We start from the raw sequence: 13,069 nt of genomic DNA, 5'->3' as shown, positions 1-13,069 counted from the left end.
AGGTTCCGGCCTCAGCCCCAGCAGTTCCGGTGGGCCCAGTTCAGGTCCCAGAGGGGTTAATTGCTACCCCAGTTCTTCAGGACGCTCTTGTCCGATTGGTGGGTCTCATGGAGAGTGTTACCCGAGCAGGATTGCTTCCTGTGGCACCGGCCGTCTCTCAGGCTGGAGGAGGGGCCCAGACTCCTGCTACTCGCACTCCGGAGCAGGTAGCTCCCCAGACTCAGACTCCAGCAGTTTAGCCGGTTGGAGCAGCTCAGCCGAGCATGGTAGCCCAGGCCGATGATGGAGCAGCTATGTCTGCCGATGCTTTGTGGATATTGGACAGGTTACCAAGCTCTTCACTACTACATTCAGCGGTGCATCTACTGAGGATCCCCAGGATTATCTGGATAGTTGTCACCAGGTTCTTCTGAACATGGGTATTGTTGAGACCAATGGGGATGATTTTGCTACATTTCGGTTGTCTGGATCCGCCAAGACTTGGTGGAGGGATTATTGTTTAGCTAGACCAGCAGGATCTCTAGTCTTGACCTGGGAGCAGTTCACACATCTATTTCTGGAGAAGTTTCTCCCTATTACACAGTAAGAGGCCTATCGGAGGCAGTTCGAGCGTCTCCATTGGGGATCCATGACAGTCACCCAGTACGAGACCAGGTTTATTGATTTGGCTCGCCATGCTCTTGTTATACTTCCCACTGAGAGGGAGAGAGTGAGACAGTTTATTGATGGACTCATTCAGCCTATTCGTCTCCAGATGGCTAGAGAGACTGGGAGCGAGATATCCTTTCAGGAGGCAGCCAATGTGGCCCGGAGGATTGAGATGGTATTGTCACAGGGGGGTGGTCACAGGGCAGATAAGAGACCCCGTCAGTCAGGCCAATTCAGTGGTGCCTCGTCTGGAGGTAGAGATTTGTATGATAGGGGCCATCCTCCTAGGCCTTTTCAGTCAGCACTCCAGGTTTCTCACGGTGCTTCGGGTAGCCGTGGTCCTCAGACGCAGTATCCCGATCAGCAGTCCTTCAATGCACCATCAGCACCTATCAGTGCACCACCGCTTCAGAGTTTCCAAGGTTGTCAGCCTCAGCAGCCGAGGGCTTGTTTTACTTGTGGCGACACGAGGCACATTGTAGGTATTGCCCTCGAGCTTCGAGCAGTTCTCCGCAGCAGTAGGGTGCCCGTCCTATGATTCAGGCACCAGATGTTCCACAGGCCGCCCAGCCAGCTAGAGGCGGGGGTAGAGGTACTAGAGGTGGAGGTAGAGGTCATAGAGGTGGAGCTCAGACCGCTAGAGGTGGAGGCCAGCCAGCAGCAGGCCGTCCCAGAGAGGTAGATCAGAGTGGTGGGGCCGAGCCCCGATGTTATGCTCTTCAGGCCAGGCCCGAGGCAGAGGCTTCAGATGCGGTTATTACAGGTATGGTTCTGGTTTGTGATAGAGATGCTTCAGTGTTGTTTGATCTGGGGTCTACGTATTCGTATGTGTCATCCTATTTTGCCCCGTATTTGATCATGCCTAGTGATGCATTGGGTATTCCTATTTATGTGTCTACGCCGGTGGGTGATTCTATCGTGGTCGATCGAGTCCATCGCTCTTGTGTTGTGGTGATTGGGGGTCTGGAGACTCGTGTAGATCTGTTGCTTTTAGATATGGTCGACTTTGATATCATATTGGGGATGGACTGGTGATCACCCTATCACGCTATCTTGGACTGCCATGCCAAGACTATGACCTTAGCTTTTCCGGGTATGCCTCGTTTAGAGTGGAGAGGGACTCCAGGTCATTCTACCTGCAGTGTTATATCGTATGTGAAGGCTCGGCGTATGGTCGAGAAGGGGTGTTTGGCTTATTTAGCCTATATTCGTGATTCTAGTGCTAAGGTCCCTTCTATTGATTCTGTGCCCATTATCCGGGAGTTTCCTGATGTTTTCCCTTCAGACCTGCCGGGTATGCCACCCGACAGAGATATTGATTTTTGCATTGATTTGGTTTCGGGCACTCAACCCATTTCTATTCCGCCATATCGTATGGCCCCGCCGGATTTGAAAGAGTTAAAGGACCAGTTGCAGGATTTGCTTGAGAAGGGTTTCATTAGACCCAGTGTTTCGCCTTAGGGTGAGCCGGTGTTATTTGTCAAGAAGAAGGATGGGTCAATGAGAATGTGTATTGATTACCGGCAATTGAACAAGGTAACAATCAAGAATAAGTATCCGCTGCCGAGGATTGATAATTTGTTCGATCAACTTCAGGGTGCCAAGGTATTTTTCAAGATTGACTTGAGATCTGGCTACCATCAGTTGAGGATTAGGGCATCCGATGTCCCTAAGACAGCTTTCCGCACTCGGTACGGGCATTATGAGTTTTTGGTTATGTCATTCGGGTTGACAAATGCCCTAGCAGCTTTCATGGACTTGATGAGCCGAGTGTTCAGGCCTTATTTGGATTCATTCATGATAGTGTTCATTGATGATATATTGATATATTCCCGCAGCCAGGAGGAGCACGAGCAACACCTTAGAGTGGTTCTTCAGACTCTGAGGGATAGTCAGTCATATGCTAAGTTCTCCAAGTGTGAGTTCTGGTTGAGCTCAGTTGCATTTCTGGGTCATGTTGTATCAGCAGAGGGTATTCAGGTGGACCCAAAGAAGATAGAGGCAGTCTAGAATTGGCCTAGACCAGCATCAGCTACAGAGATCCGGAGTTTCTTGGGTTGGCAGGCTACTATCGACGATTCGTGGAGGGGTTTTCATCCATTGCAGCCCCGATGACCAGATTGACCCAGAAGGGTGCCCAGTTCAGATGGTCGGATGAGTGTGAGGCGAGCTTTCAGAAGCTCAAGACAGCTCTGACTACGGCACTGGTGTTGGTTTTGCCCACAGGTTCAGGGCCCTATACAGTCTATTGTGATGCTTCCCGTGTTGGGCTTGGAGCAGTGTTGATGCAGGATGGCAAGGTCATTGCCTATGCTGCGAGGCAGTTGAAGATTCATGAGAAGAACTATCCGGTTCATGATTTGGAGTTGGCAGCCATAGTTCACGCATTGAAGATTTGGAGGCATTATCTGTATGGCGTGGCATGTGAGGTGTTCACGGATCACAAGAGTCTTCAGTATTTGTTAAAGCAAAAGGAGTTGAATTTGAGGCAGAGGAGGTGGTTGGAATTGAAGGATTATGACATCACCATTCTATATCATCCGGGGAAGGCCAATGTGGTGGCCGATGCATTGAGTAGGAAGTCAGCCAATATGGGCAGTCTTGCTTATATTCCGGTCGGTGAGAGGCCGCTTGCTTTGGATGTTCAGGCTTTAGGCAATCAGTTCATGAGACTGAATGTTTCTGAGCCCAGTCGTGTGTTAGCTTGCACGGTCGCTCGTTCTTCATTATTGGAGCGTATCCTTGATCGGCAGTATGATGATCCCCATTTGTGTGTCCTTAGAGACACGGTGCAACGCGGAGGTGTCAGGCATGTTACCTTAGATGATGATGGAGTTTTGAGATTGCAGGGTCGAGTATGTGTGCCCAATGTGGATGGGCTCCGAGAGTTGATTTTGGAGGAGGCCCATAGCTCCCGGTACTCTATTCATCCGGGCGCCGCGAAGATGTATCAGGATTTGCGGCAGCATTACTGGTGGCGTAGAATGAAGAAGGATATCGTAGCATATGTGGCTCGTTGTTTGAATTGTCAGCAGGTGAAGTACGAGCATCAGAGGCCGGGTGGTGTATTTCAGCTGATTGAGCTTCCCGAGCGGAAGTGGGAGCGGATTACTATAGATTTTGTTACTGGACTTCCGCTGACTCGGAAGAAGTTCGATGTAATTTGGGTCATTGTTGATAGGCTGACCAAGTCAGCGCATTTCATTCCTGTGGCAGTCTCCTATTCATCCGAGATATAAGCTGAGATTTATATCCGGGAGATCGTTCGCCTTCATGGTGTGCAGGTATCTATCATTTCGGACTGGGGTACGCAGTTTACCTCGCGCTTCTGGAGAGAAGTTCAGCAAGAGTTGGGCACACGGGTTGAGTTGAGCACAACATTTCATCCCCAGACGGACGGGCAGTCCAAGCGGACTATTCAAATTTTGGAGGACATGCTCCAAGCTTGTGTTATTGACTTTGGAGGTTCGTGGGATCAGTTTTTTCCTTTAGCGATGTTTGCCTACAACAACAGCTACCATTCGAGCATCCAGATGGCTCCTTAAGAGGCTTTATATGGTAGGCGGTGTCGGTCTCCAGTTGGATGGTTTTAGCCGGGAGAGGCTTGGTTGTTGGGTACAGATTTGGTTCAGGAGGCCTTGGACAAGGTCAAGATCATTCAGGATAGGCTTCGTTCAGCTCAGTCTAGGCAAAAAAGTTATGCAGACCGCAAGGTTCGAGATGTGGCTTTTATGGTTGGTGAGCGAGTATTGCTCCGAGTGTCGCCTATGAAAGGCGTGATGAGATTTGGGAAGAAGGGCAAGCTTAGCCCTATGTTCATTGGTCCGTTTGAGACTCTTGATCGAGTGGGAGAGGTGGCTTATACACTTGCATTGCCGCCTAGCTTATCAGCCGTGCATCCAGTTTTCCATGTATCCATGCTTCGGAGGTATCACGGCGATCCAGCCCACGCGTTAGATTTCAGCATTGTTCAGTTGGACAAGGATTTGTCTTATGAGGAGGAGCCGGTAGCTATTCTAGACAGGCAGGTTCGTCAGTTGAGATCCAAGAGATTTCCTTCTGTTCGTATTCAGTGGAGAGGTCAGCCTCCTGAGGCATCGACCTGGGAGTCCGAGTCCGATATGCGGAGCTGTTATCCTCATCTTTTTCCCGACTCAGGTACTTTTTTCTTTTGTCCGTTCGAGGACGAACGGTTGTTTTAGAGGAGGAGAATGTGACGACCCAACGGGTCATCACCTATTTTCTTACCCATTCTGTACTTCCGAGGCCTTGAAAACCTTATTTAGGTTGCCTCGATTTGCATGCGCAGTCCGGGCGCGTAGCCGGAAGGCTTAAATATGAATTCTGTGAGAAAAATGCTAAATTTTGATATTAAAATGAATAAATTTGACTTCGGTCAACATTTTGGGTAAACGGACCCGGACTCGTGATTTGATGGTCCCAGAGGGTCCGTAGGAAAATATGGGACTTGGGCGTATGCCCGGAATCAAATTCCGAGGTCCCAAGCCCGAGAAATGAATTTTTGTGTGAAATTGTTTTCTGTAAATTATTAAGGAAATTGGAAATGAAATTTCATTAGAAGAATATGGTATCGGGCCCATATTTTGGTTCCGGCGCCCGGTACAAGTCTTATATATGATTTAAGCACTTTCTGTAAAGTTTAGTTGAAAACGGACGTCATTTGACGTGTTTCGGACTTAAAATGGAAATTTGATGTTTTATGAAAATTTGGAAGGAATCGTGGATTTTGAGGCTTAATTCAATGTTTATGATGTTATTCTGGCGATTTGATAGCGCGAATAAGTCCGTAGGATGTTTTTGAGGTTGTGTGTATGTTTGGTTTGGAGTCCCGAGGGCTCGGCTGAGTTTTGGATAGGCCACGGGGTGAAATTTTGGACTTAAGGAATTGCAGGCCTGCAGGCTTCGCATTTCCCAAACTTTTCTCGCAATTCCCAGGATTGTTCGCATTTCCCAAACTTTGTTCGCAATTACCAGGCTTCGCATTTCCCCAACTTTTCTCGAAATTCCCAGGCTTGTTTGCATTTCCCAAACTTTGTTCGCAATTCCCATATCTGCAACCTGCATTTTTCATACTTAGTCGATTTTTAAGACATTTTCACCCCATTTTCAAAATACAACTCCTTTGGGCGATTTTTCAAGAACAAACCTTCTTCCAAATCAATTGTAAGTTGATTTTTACTCATTTCTTTCAATCATTAACATCATTTAACATGTTTTCAACTTAAAATCAAGCATTTTCATGGGTGAAATTGTGGGTTTTGGGTAGAACTTAGGTTTTTCTAAAATTGGGGATTTGGACCTCAATTTGAGGTCCGATTTCAAAACAAATTACATATTTGGGTTCGTGGGGGAATGGGTAACCGGGTTTTGGTTTGAACTTCGGGTTTTGACCACGTGGGCCGGGGGGCGATTTTGGAATTTTTGGGAAAAACTTTGGGAAATTCATTTTTATGCATTCAAATTGATTCATTTAGTGTTTATTAAAGTAATTAAGTGACTTGTGACTAGATTCGAGCGGATTGGAGGTGGAATCACGGGGTAAATCTATAGTTGAGGCTTGAGTTGAGTTCAAAGCATCGAGGTAAGTGTTCGGTCTAACCCTAGCTTGAGGGATTAGGAGTTGAGTCATAATTGCTACTTGTTTTGTGTTGAGTACGACGTATGGGCATGGTGACGAGTATCCATGCGTCGGTGTCGAGCATGACCGTGAGTCTTAATTTGATAATTGTGTACCCTTGTTTGATCCTATGAAAGTTGTGACTGAATATTGGTATTAGTTGTGCCAAGAAGAAGTTGAATAGGATTGGTTATAGCTGACTCTCCCTTGTCGGGATGTTTGACTTGTTGTTATAGTTCCCTTGCCGGGAAGATTATTAATTTGATTGTTCCCTTGCCGGGATTGTATTGTGTATTGTATTGAAATGGGAGCGGGTGGTACGCCTACCACAAGTGAAATTGAAATGGGAGCGGGTGGTACGCCTACCACAAGTGAAACAAAATGGGAGCGGGTGGTACGCCTACCACAAGTGATATTGAAATGGGAGCGGGTGGTACGCCTACCACAAGTGATATTGAAATGGGAGCGGGTGGTACGCCTACCACGAGATATTGAGAAATGGGATCGGGTTGCACGCCTGCAACAAGATGAGTTGAATATGAAAGTTGCCTTATCTCTTCATTTATTGCTAGAAGTTAAACTGTAGATGTACGCTCTATTATTCCCGATATTTTATTTCTATCTGTTACCCCTGAAGCATGCTCCCTTCCCCAGCTTAAATTATTTATTCTTGCTATTTCTCTGTGGTACTTGTATATATATCTGCACAGGTTATCTGGAGTCTGGTCCTAGCCTCATCACTACTTCGCCGGGGTTAGGCCAGACACTTACCAGCACATGGGGTCGGTTGTGCTGATACTACACTCTGTGCTCTTTTGCACAGATCTAGGTGCTGGACAGCAGCTGCAGTAGCGCGGGAGTTAGCCTTTAGTCCAGCGAGACACCCAGGTAGCCTTGCAGGCGTCCGCAGGCCCGACGTCTCTTCTATCTTTTATTTCAGTCTGTTATCTCATGTATTTCGAGACAAACAGTTAGATTTTCTTTCAAACGGTTGTATTTAGCACTCCTAGTAGTTCGTGAGTATGTGACAGCAGTTCTTGGCTAGAGATTTATGTTGAGTTTTCGCATTGTTGTTCAGATTCGTTAATTTAAGACTTTCGCTTATTTACTTTATTCCGTTGTTTTCATGATATTACTGATAATTGTTAAAAGAAGTAAATTGGTTAATGCTAAAGGTAGTTAAGGTTTGGCTTGCCTAGCTCTCATCAGTAGGCACCATCACGACTCCCGAAGGTGGAAATCCGGGTCGTGACATAGTTCAACTCTCATTCTCTATGATCAAGTCTAATTAGTTGTAATCTTAATTTAGTAGTTATTTATAGTAATAATTACTCCAAAATAAGTGTTGATCATCCTGAATAGCAAGTAAGCCAGAAAATTACTCGAATATTATTTAAATCCAATCTCTGTGGAGACGATAATTTTACTATATTATTTTTGGCTAACAAGTATTAATTTTGTGTTGTGTTTTGTGCTCGTCAATGAGTGCAAACGAATTTATACTTGAAAAAGCTATTAAACTCACTTTTTCAAACTTGAAACTCATCTTCAAAAAAGATTTCGAAAGTTCAGTGCAAACATATGACCAAATAGTATTTTTAAGAACATGAGTTCCGGAAAAAAAAGAATTTTTTTATGGACAAAAGGGGTCCTAAGTTAACTAAGCAGTACAATATCCCTAGATAGTCGTTAGTTGGTTTTCAGCTTAAAAATTTGCAGCTAATGTTTTCAGTTATATATTAACTAGTAAGGTTATGCTCCGGCTTAGCCCGGACCTAATGACTACCTGAACAATTTGTGTCTAAATATTAAGGGTGTATAAATCGAACTGGAAAATCGCATCAAATCAAAAAGTCAAACCAAACCGATTAAAAACCTGATGAGGTTTGGTTTGATTTGATTTGGTATTGAGTAAAAATACCCGAACCAAACCGACATATAAATATATAATTTTTATATATACTTTTAAGACTTTATGTAGAATTTTCTTTAAAAAAATGTCTAGAAATATTTGCGATTCTTTTATGGGATGTAATAGTTTAATAGAATATGAAGTGCTCCATTTTTATTAACTTTAAATAATGTGTTGTATGAGCACTTTCTTATCAAGTGTTATTGAAATGGTCAAACTCTTTGTTCTTTCATATTCATATGTCGAGATCTAATAAATTCTTATCTTTTTCGAATTTGAATTAGTATTTCGATAATTGAAAATTAAATAGTAAATATCATTATTAAGGTATCATATTGATTTTTATATTTAATGATTAAATTAGGTTAACCTTGAAAGTGTACATCAACGAAAAGCTATTATGAGACAACTAAAAAAATAACTATCATGTGCTACTTAGAAAATTATCCCATAAGAATATTTTGATAAATCAGATATTTGTCAATTTTTTTAATTTTTATTAAATATATATTTACTTATCAAATATTTAACAAAGTAAAATTAACATATTATTCATGATAAAAAAACTCAGAAAACCCAAAAAGTTCGACAAAGCCGAACCAATCCAACTGATATAGTTGGTTTGGTTTAGTTTTAATAAAAACAAAACCAACCCAATACATGTACACCCCTACTATATATATATCTTGATTTAATCATTTTTGTATCATTCAGAAATTTCTCAGATGTTTTAAAAGGACCTCATAGTTGGTTATAGGCACCTAATAGTATGAGACAGCTAAGTGATGGAACATTTTTAGCTCCACTCTTCGACAATCGTCTATGTTGTCTGATTTTTCAAATTTTTTTCTGGCAAAATACCGATTGTTGTCAGCTTTTGAACTGGTGCATATGCAACGACACCGGAGCAGAAAGTCGAAGCTAATGGAGTAAATTGTTGATTCAACAACTCTTTTTACACTAGTGGGGGTCAACTGTGCAGTTTTCGGATATAACCAAGAAATTAAAAAATAACACACACAACCATTTTTCGATAGTACTATTAAATGTTGAAGTGTAATATTAGTTTTTATTATTAAAATTACTTAAAATCATTAGTAAGATAAGAGTATCATAATTTGTCGGATGAAATGTATAATGTCATTGTTAGATAAAAGGTAATTCTTGTATATTACGATATTTGAACACTTTCTTTTCTTATTCTCACTAAAAAGGTGGAACTTTTTAGAAGATTTTCCATCTAAATTTACCTTTAGTTTTTTGACTCTAACTTATATAATAGACGACCTATACTTTTGTAGAATATGGTGACTTCATATTAGATTGTATTAGTTATTATCGCTATCCTAAATGTAACTCAATATCCTGCAGCTCAGTTTTGCAGATGATCTTCTACTATTTTGTAGAGGAGATCTCAAGTCAGCACAGATGTTAAATGAGTGTTTTCACCAGTTTTCCTCAGCATCAGGATTAGTTGCAAACCAAGGGAAAAGTTGCATCTATTTTGGAGGTGTGCCAGAACATGTGCAGCAGCAAATATTGGCAAGCTTGGGATTCTCCCTGGGTGAATTACCCTTCAGGTACTTAGGAGTACCACTGAGTGCTAAAAGACTGTCAGTTAACCAATGTCAACCTTTACTGGACATAATTCTAGCTAAAGTGCAAAGCTGGACAACAAGATTTCTATCCTATGCAGGTAGACTACAAATGATTATAAGTGTGTTACTATCTATACAATCATTCTGGACGCAAGTATTTCCTTTGCCAAAGAATATCCTAATGAAGATTGAAAGCATTTGCAAAAAGTTCTTATGGACAGGGGAGGTAGAGGGGAGCAAGAAGGCTGTGGTTGCATGGACACAACTTTGTTGGCCAAACACAGCAGGAGGCTTGAACATTACAGACATAGTCACTTGGAACAAAGCAGCAATCCTGAAGCAGATGTGGAACCTATGCAATAAGAAGGACAGATTATGGATCAAGTGGATGCATATCTATTATATAAAGAAGGAGAAAACATGGAATGTGAAGACCAATCAAGCAGCATGGACAACTCAAAAGATTCTAAAAGCTGGGAAGTATCTGATATAAGCAAGAATCAATGTTGAAGAAGTAATGTCTCGGAAGGACTACTCAATAAGAGATGTATATAACAAGATGAGGGGTGAATTCACAAAGGTTAATTGGAGGAGATTAATTTGTAACAATTGTAGTAGTTCAAGATGGATGTTCATTATGTACATAGCTGTCCAAAACAGGTTATACACAAAGGACAGATTACTGAAATGGGGGAGTATCACAAGTGCAGAATGTGTCTTATGTGAAGCAGCTGATGAAAGCCACGACCACCTGTTCTTTACATGCAAGTATTCAAGCAGTGTGTGGGAGAAGGTACTGAACTGGGCAGGAATAGGAAGAAGAGCCAGGATATGGTCAGAAGAAATAAAATGGGCCAGTACATATGCAACGGGGAGGAAAGCAGATGCAGCCATCTACAGAATGATCCTAGCTGGAGCTGTATATTATCTATGGCAAGAGAGGAACTGGAGAATTTTCAAAAAGAAGAAAAGGAAAGCTGAAGAATTAGTGAGAATGATCGTTCAAGACATACATTGCAGAGGTTCAAAGTGGTTAAAATTGGAGAAGAAGCTACAAGCACTTAATTTCTATCCGTAGTCTGAGCTTGATGTGTAGATAGTTGTTTAGGGAAGCAGTGATATAGGATGGGGCTGTATGTCCGTCCATATAGAGAGGATTTTTTGTAAAGATTAGTGCATGTATTGAGTTTTTTCCCCAGAAATAAAGATTAAATTTTATCAAAAAAAAATGTAACGTTTATATCAATATAAGATAACTTGTATAGTAATTCTTTTCTATATACCTAGAGTTAATTGTTCTATTAATGTTTCCTAATTTATGATTTGCAGCAGGAAAAGGTAAATTATTTTCTCTCCAAAAGTTTTTATGTTCCCAATTTTTTTGCTTTTAATGATAATTGCTTATAGTTCCTCAAGCACAACTACAGAAGTTATCCATTCATTATTTTATCAATTTTTTCTAAAATAATGGACAGTTTACTTTCTTCTAACTTTTTATACCAATTACCTATATAAAGAATTATATGTTCTAATTAGATCATTGTAATAGTTAGTTTATGCACTTGCAAATTTATTTTATTGGTTTCTCGATAAATATAACACTATCTTACTTGATTTGTGAACATATGATATTGACTTGAGATAATGATGATTTGCTTTGGAAATAGAAAATAGATAATCGATGCAATTTAGTTTAGATTTATAGCTATCAGCAAAATCACTATTTTTGCATCTACAAGTATATTACACCACTCAAGAGAAATACAAATTATTACTCCGATCGTTTCATTTTATGTATCACTATTTTTATTTTAATATATTTTAAAAAAATGATACATTTTATACATGTAAATAATTTTAATCTTAAACATCTTGTTTTACTTTTAATGATAAATTGTTATAGTTATAAAGTTATTAAGATCGCAAATTTTAAAAGCCTAATTCAAAAGAAGAAGAAGGCTTTTAAAATTTGTACTGATCCCTTCACGGTGTAGTAACAGCTAAACTGTTATATTGATTCAGTTTTACGTGCTGTTGCTGTGTCATAGCTAGAAAAATTGGAATCAATGCTCTTTGTTATGTTTCTTTGTTTAGTGTAGTCAATTTAGCATGAAATTTAAAAGGGGATAAAGGAAATGTGTGTTGGTTGTCCTGATAATAAGTTGTCTTTCTCCATATGTAAAAAATAAATAAATAAATAAATCAATTGGAGTATATTTTGGATGCTTCATGAAGTGCTTCTTTTGGAGTTAATTTTGACCTGCTTATGCTTTCTTGTATGCTCTCTTCTTCTGTTCAGATCTGTGTACTTCGTTTGGTAAATCAAGGTCCATTTGCTCTTGAGTATTATGCTTCATGCTATTAGCTTGAACTCTCTTAGTTTTTAGTCCAATGTGGTGGGCATCGGTCGGTTCGGATCAGTTAGGAATATTATTGGTTTAGTATATCGGTTATTGGTTTACAAATATGATAAACCGATTACCAAACCAATAAGATATTGGTTATCGGTTATCGATTATTATCGGTTCGGTTATCGGTTTACCCGATAAGATAAAACAACTAAAACAGTTTTATAAACAGCTTTATATCGGTATAAAGCTGTTTTGCAATGTTTCTTGTACCAAGCTAAAATGATTTTATAAAACAACTTTTTTGCAAGCTAAAATAGTTTTATAAAGTAGCTTATTTGTAATTGAGAAAGGTATAAAGACAAGTTGTTTTGCAACTAATAGTTCAACACTGAAATGTGACAACCCAAAGGGTCATCACCTGTTTCCTCATTCATTCCGCGCTTCCAAGGCCTTGAAAACCTCATTTTTTACTTGCCTCGATTTGCGTGCGCAGTCCGGGCACATAGCCGGAAAGCTTAAATATGAATTCTATGTAAAAATTGATGAATTTTGATATTAATATGATTAAAGTTGACTTTGGTCAACATTTTGGGTAAACGGACCCGGACCCGTAATTTGACGGTCCCGGAGGGTCCGTAGAAAAATATGGGACTTGGGCATATGCCCGGAGTCGAATTCCGAGGTCTAGAGCCCGAGAAATGAATTTTTCTGTAAAATTGTTTTTTTGAAATTATTAAGGATAGTAGAAATGAAAATTTATTAAAAGACTGTGGTATCGGGCTCGTATTTTGGTTCCGACGCCTGGTACAAGTCTTATATGTGATTTAAGCGCTTCCTGTAAAATTTGGTTGAAATCGGACGTTGTTTGACGTGTTTCGGATTATAAGTTCCAAATTTGAAAGTTTGTGAAACTTAGNCGCGG

General features: G+C 40.7%; 1 protein-coding gene across 1 annotated transcript; it reads left to right on the top strand.

Annotated features, from left to right (window-relative positions):
- LOC109227583 lies at nt 9,627-10,874 on the top strand. Its single transcript, XM_019392781.1, has 2 exons — nt 9,627-10,276; nt 10,457-10,874. Exons 1-2 carry the CDS (start codon nt 9,627-9,629, stop codon nt 10,872-10,874), a joined length of 1,068 nt encoding a protein of 355 aa, XP_019248326.1.

This window comes from Nicotiana attenuata, chromosome 6 (genome assembly GCF_001879085.1).
Source record: "Nicotiana attenuata strain UT chromosome 6, NIATTr2, whole genome shotgun sequence".
NCBI lineage: Eukaryota > Viridiplantae > Streptophyta > Magnoliopsida > Solanales > Solanaceae > Nicotiana > Nicotiana attenuata.
Note: the sequence above shows the minus strand (reverse complement) of the source record. Positions and strands in the feature narration are given on the sequence as shown.

Coding starts and splice junctions, on each gene's coding strand:
- LOC109227583 (XM_019392781.1), top strand. CDS start 9,627: ATGTTAAATGAGTGTTTTCACCAGTTTTCCTCAGCATCAGGATTAGTT. Junction 10,277..10,456: donor AAGATTCTAAAAGCTGGGAA/GTATCTGATATA, acceptor TGTCCAAAACAG/GTTATACACAAAGGACAGAT.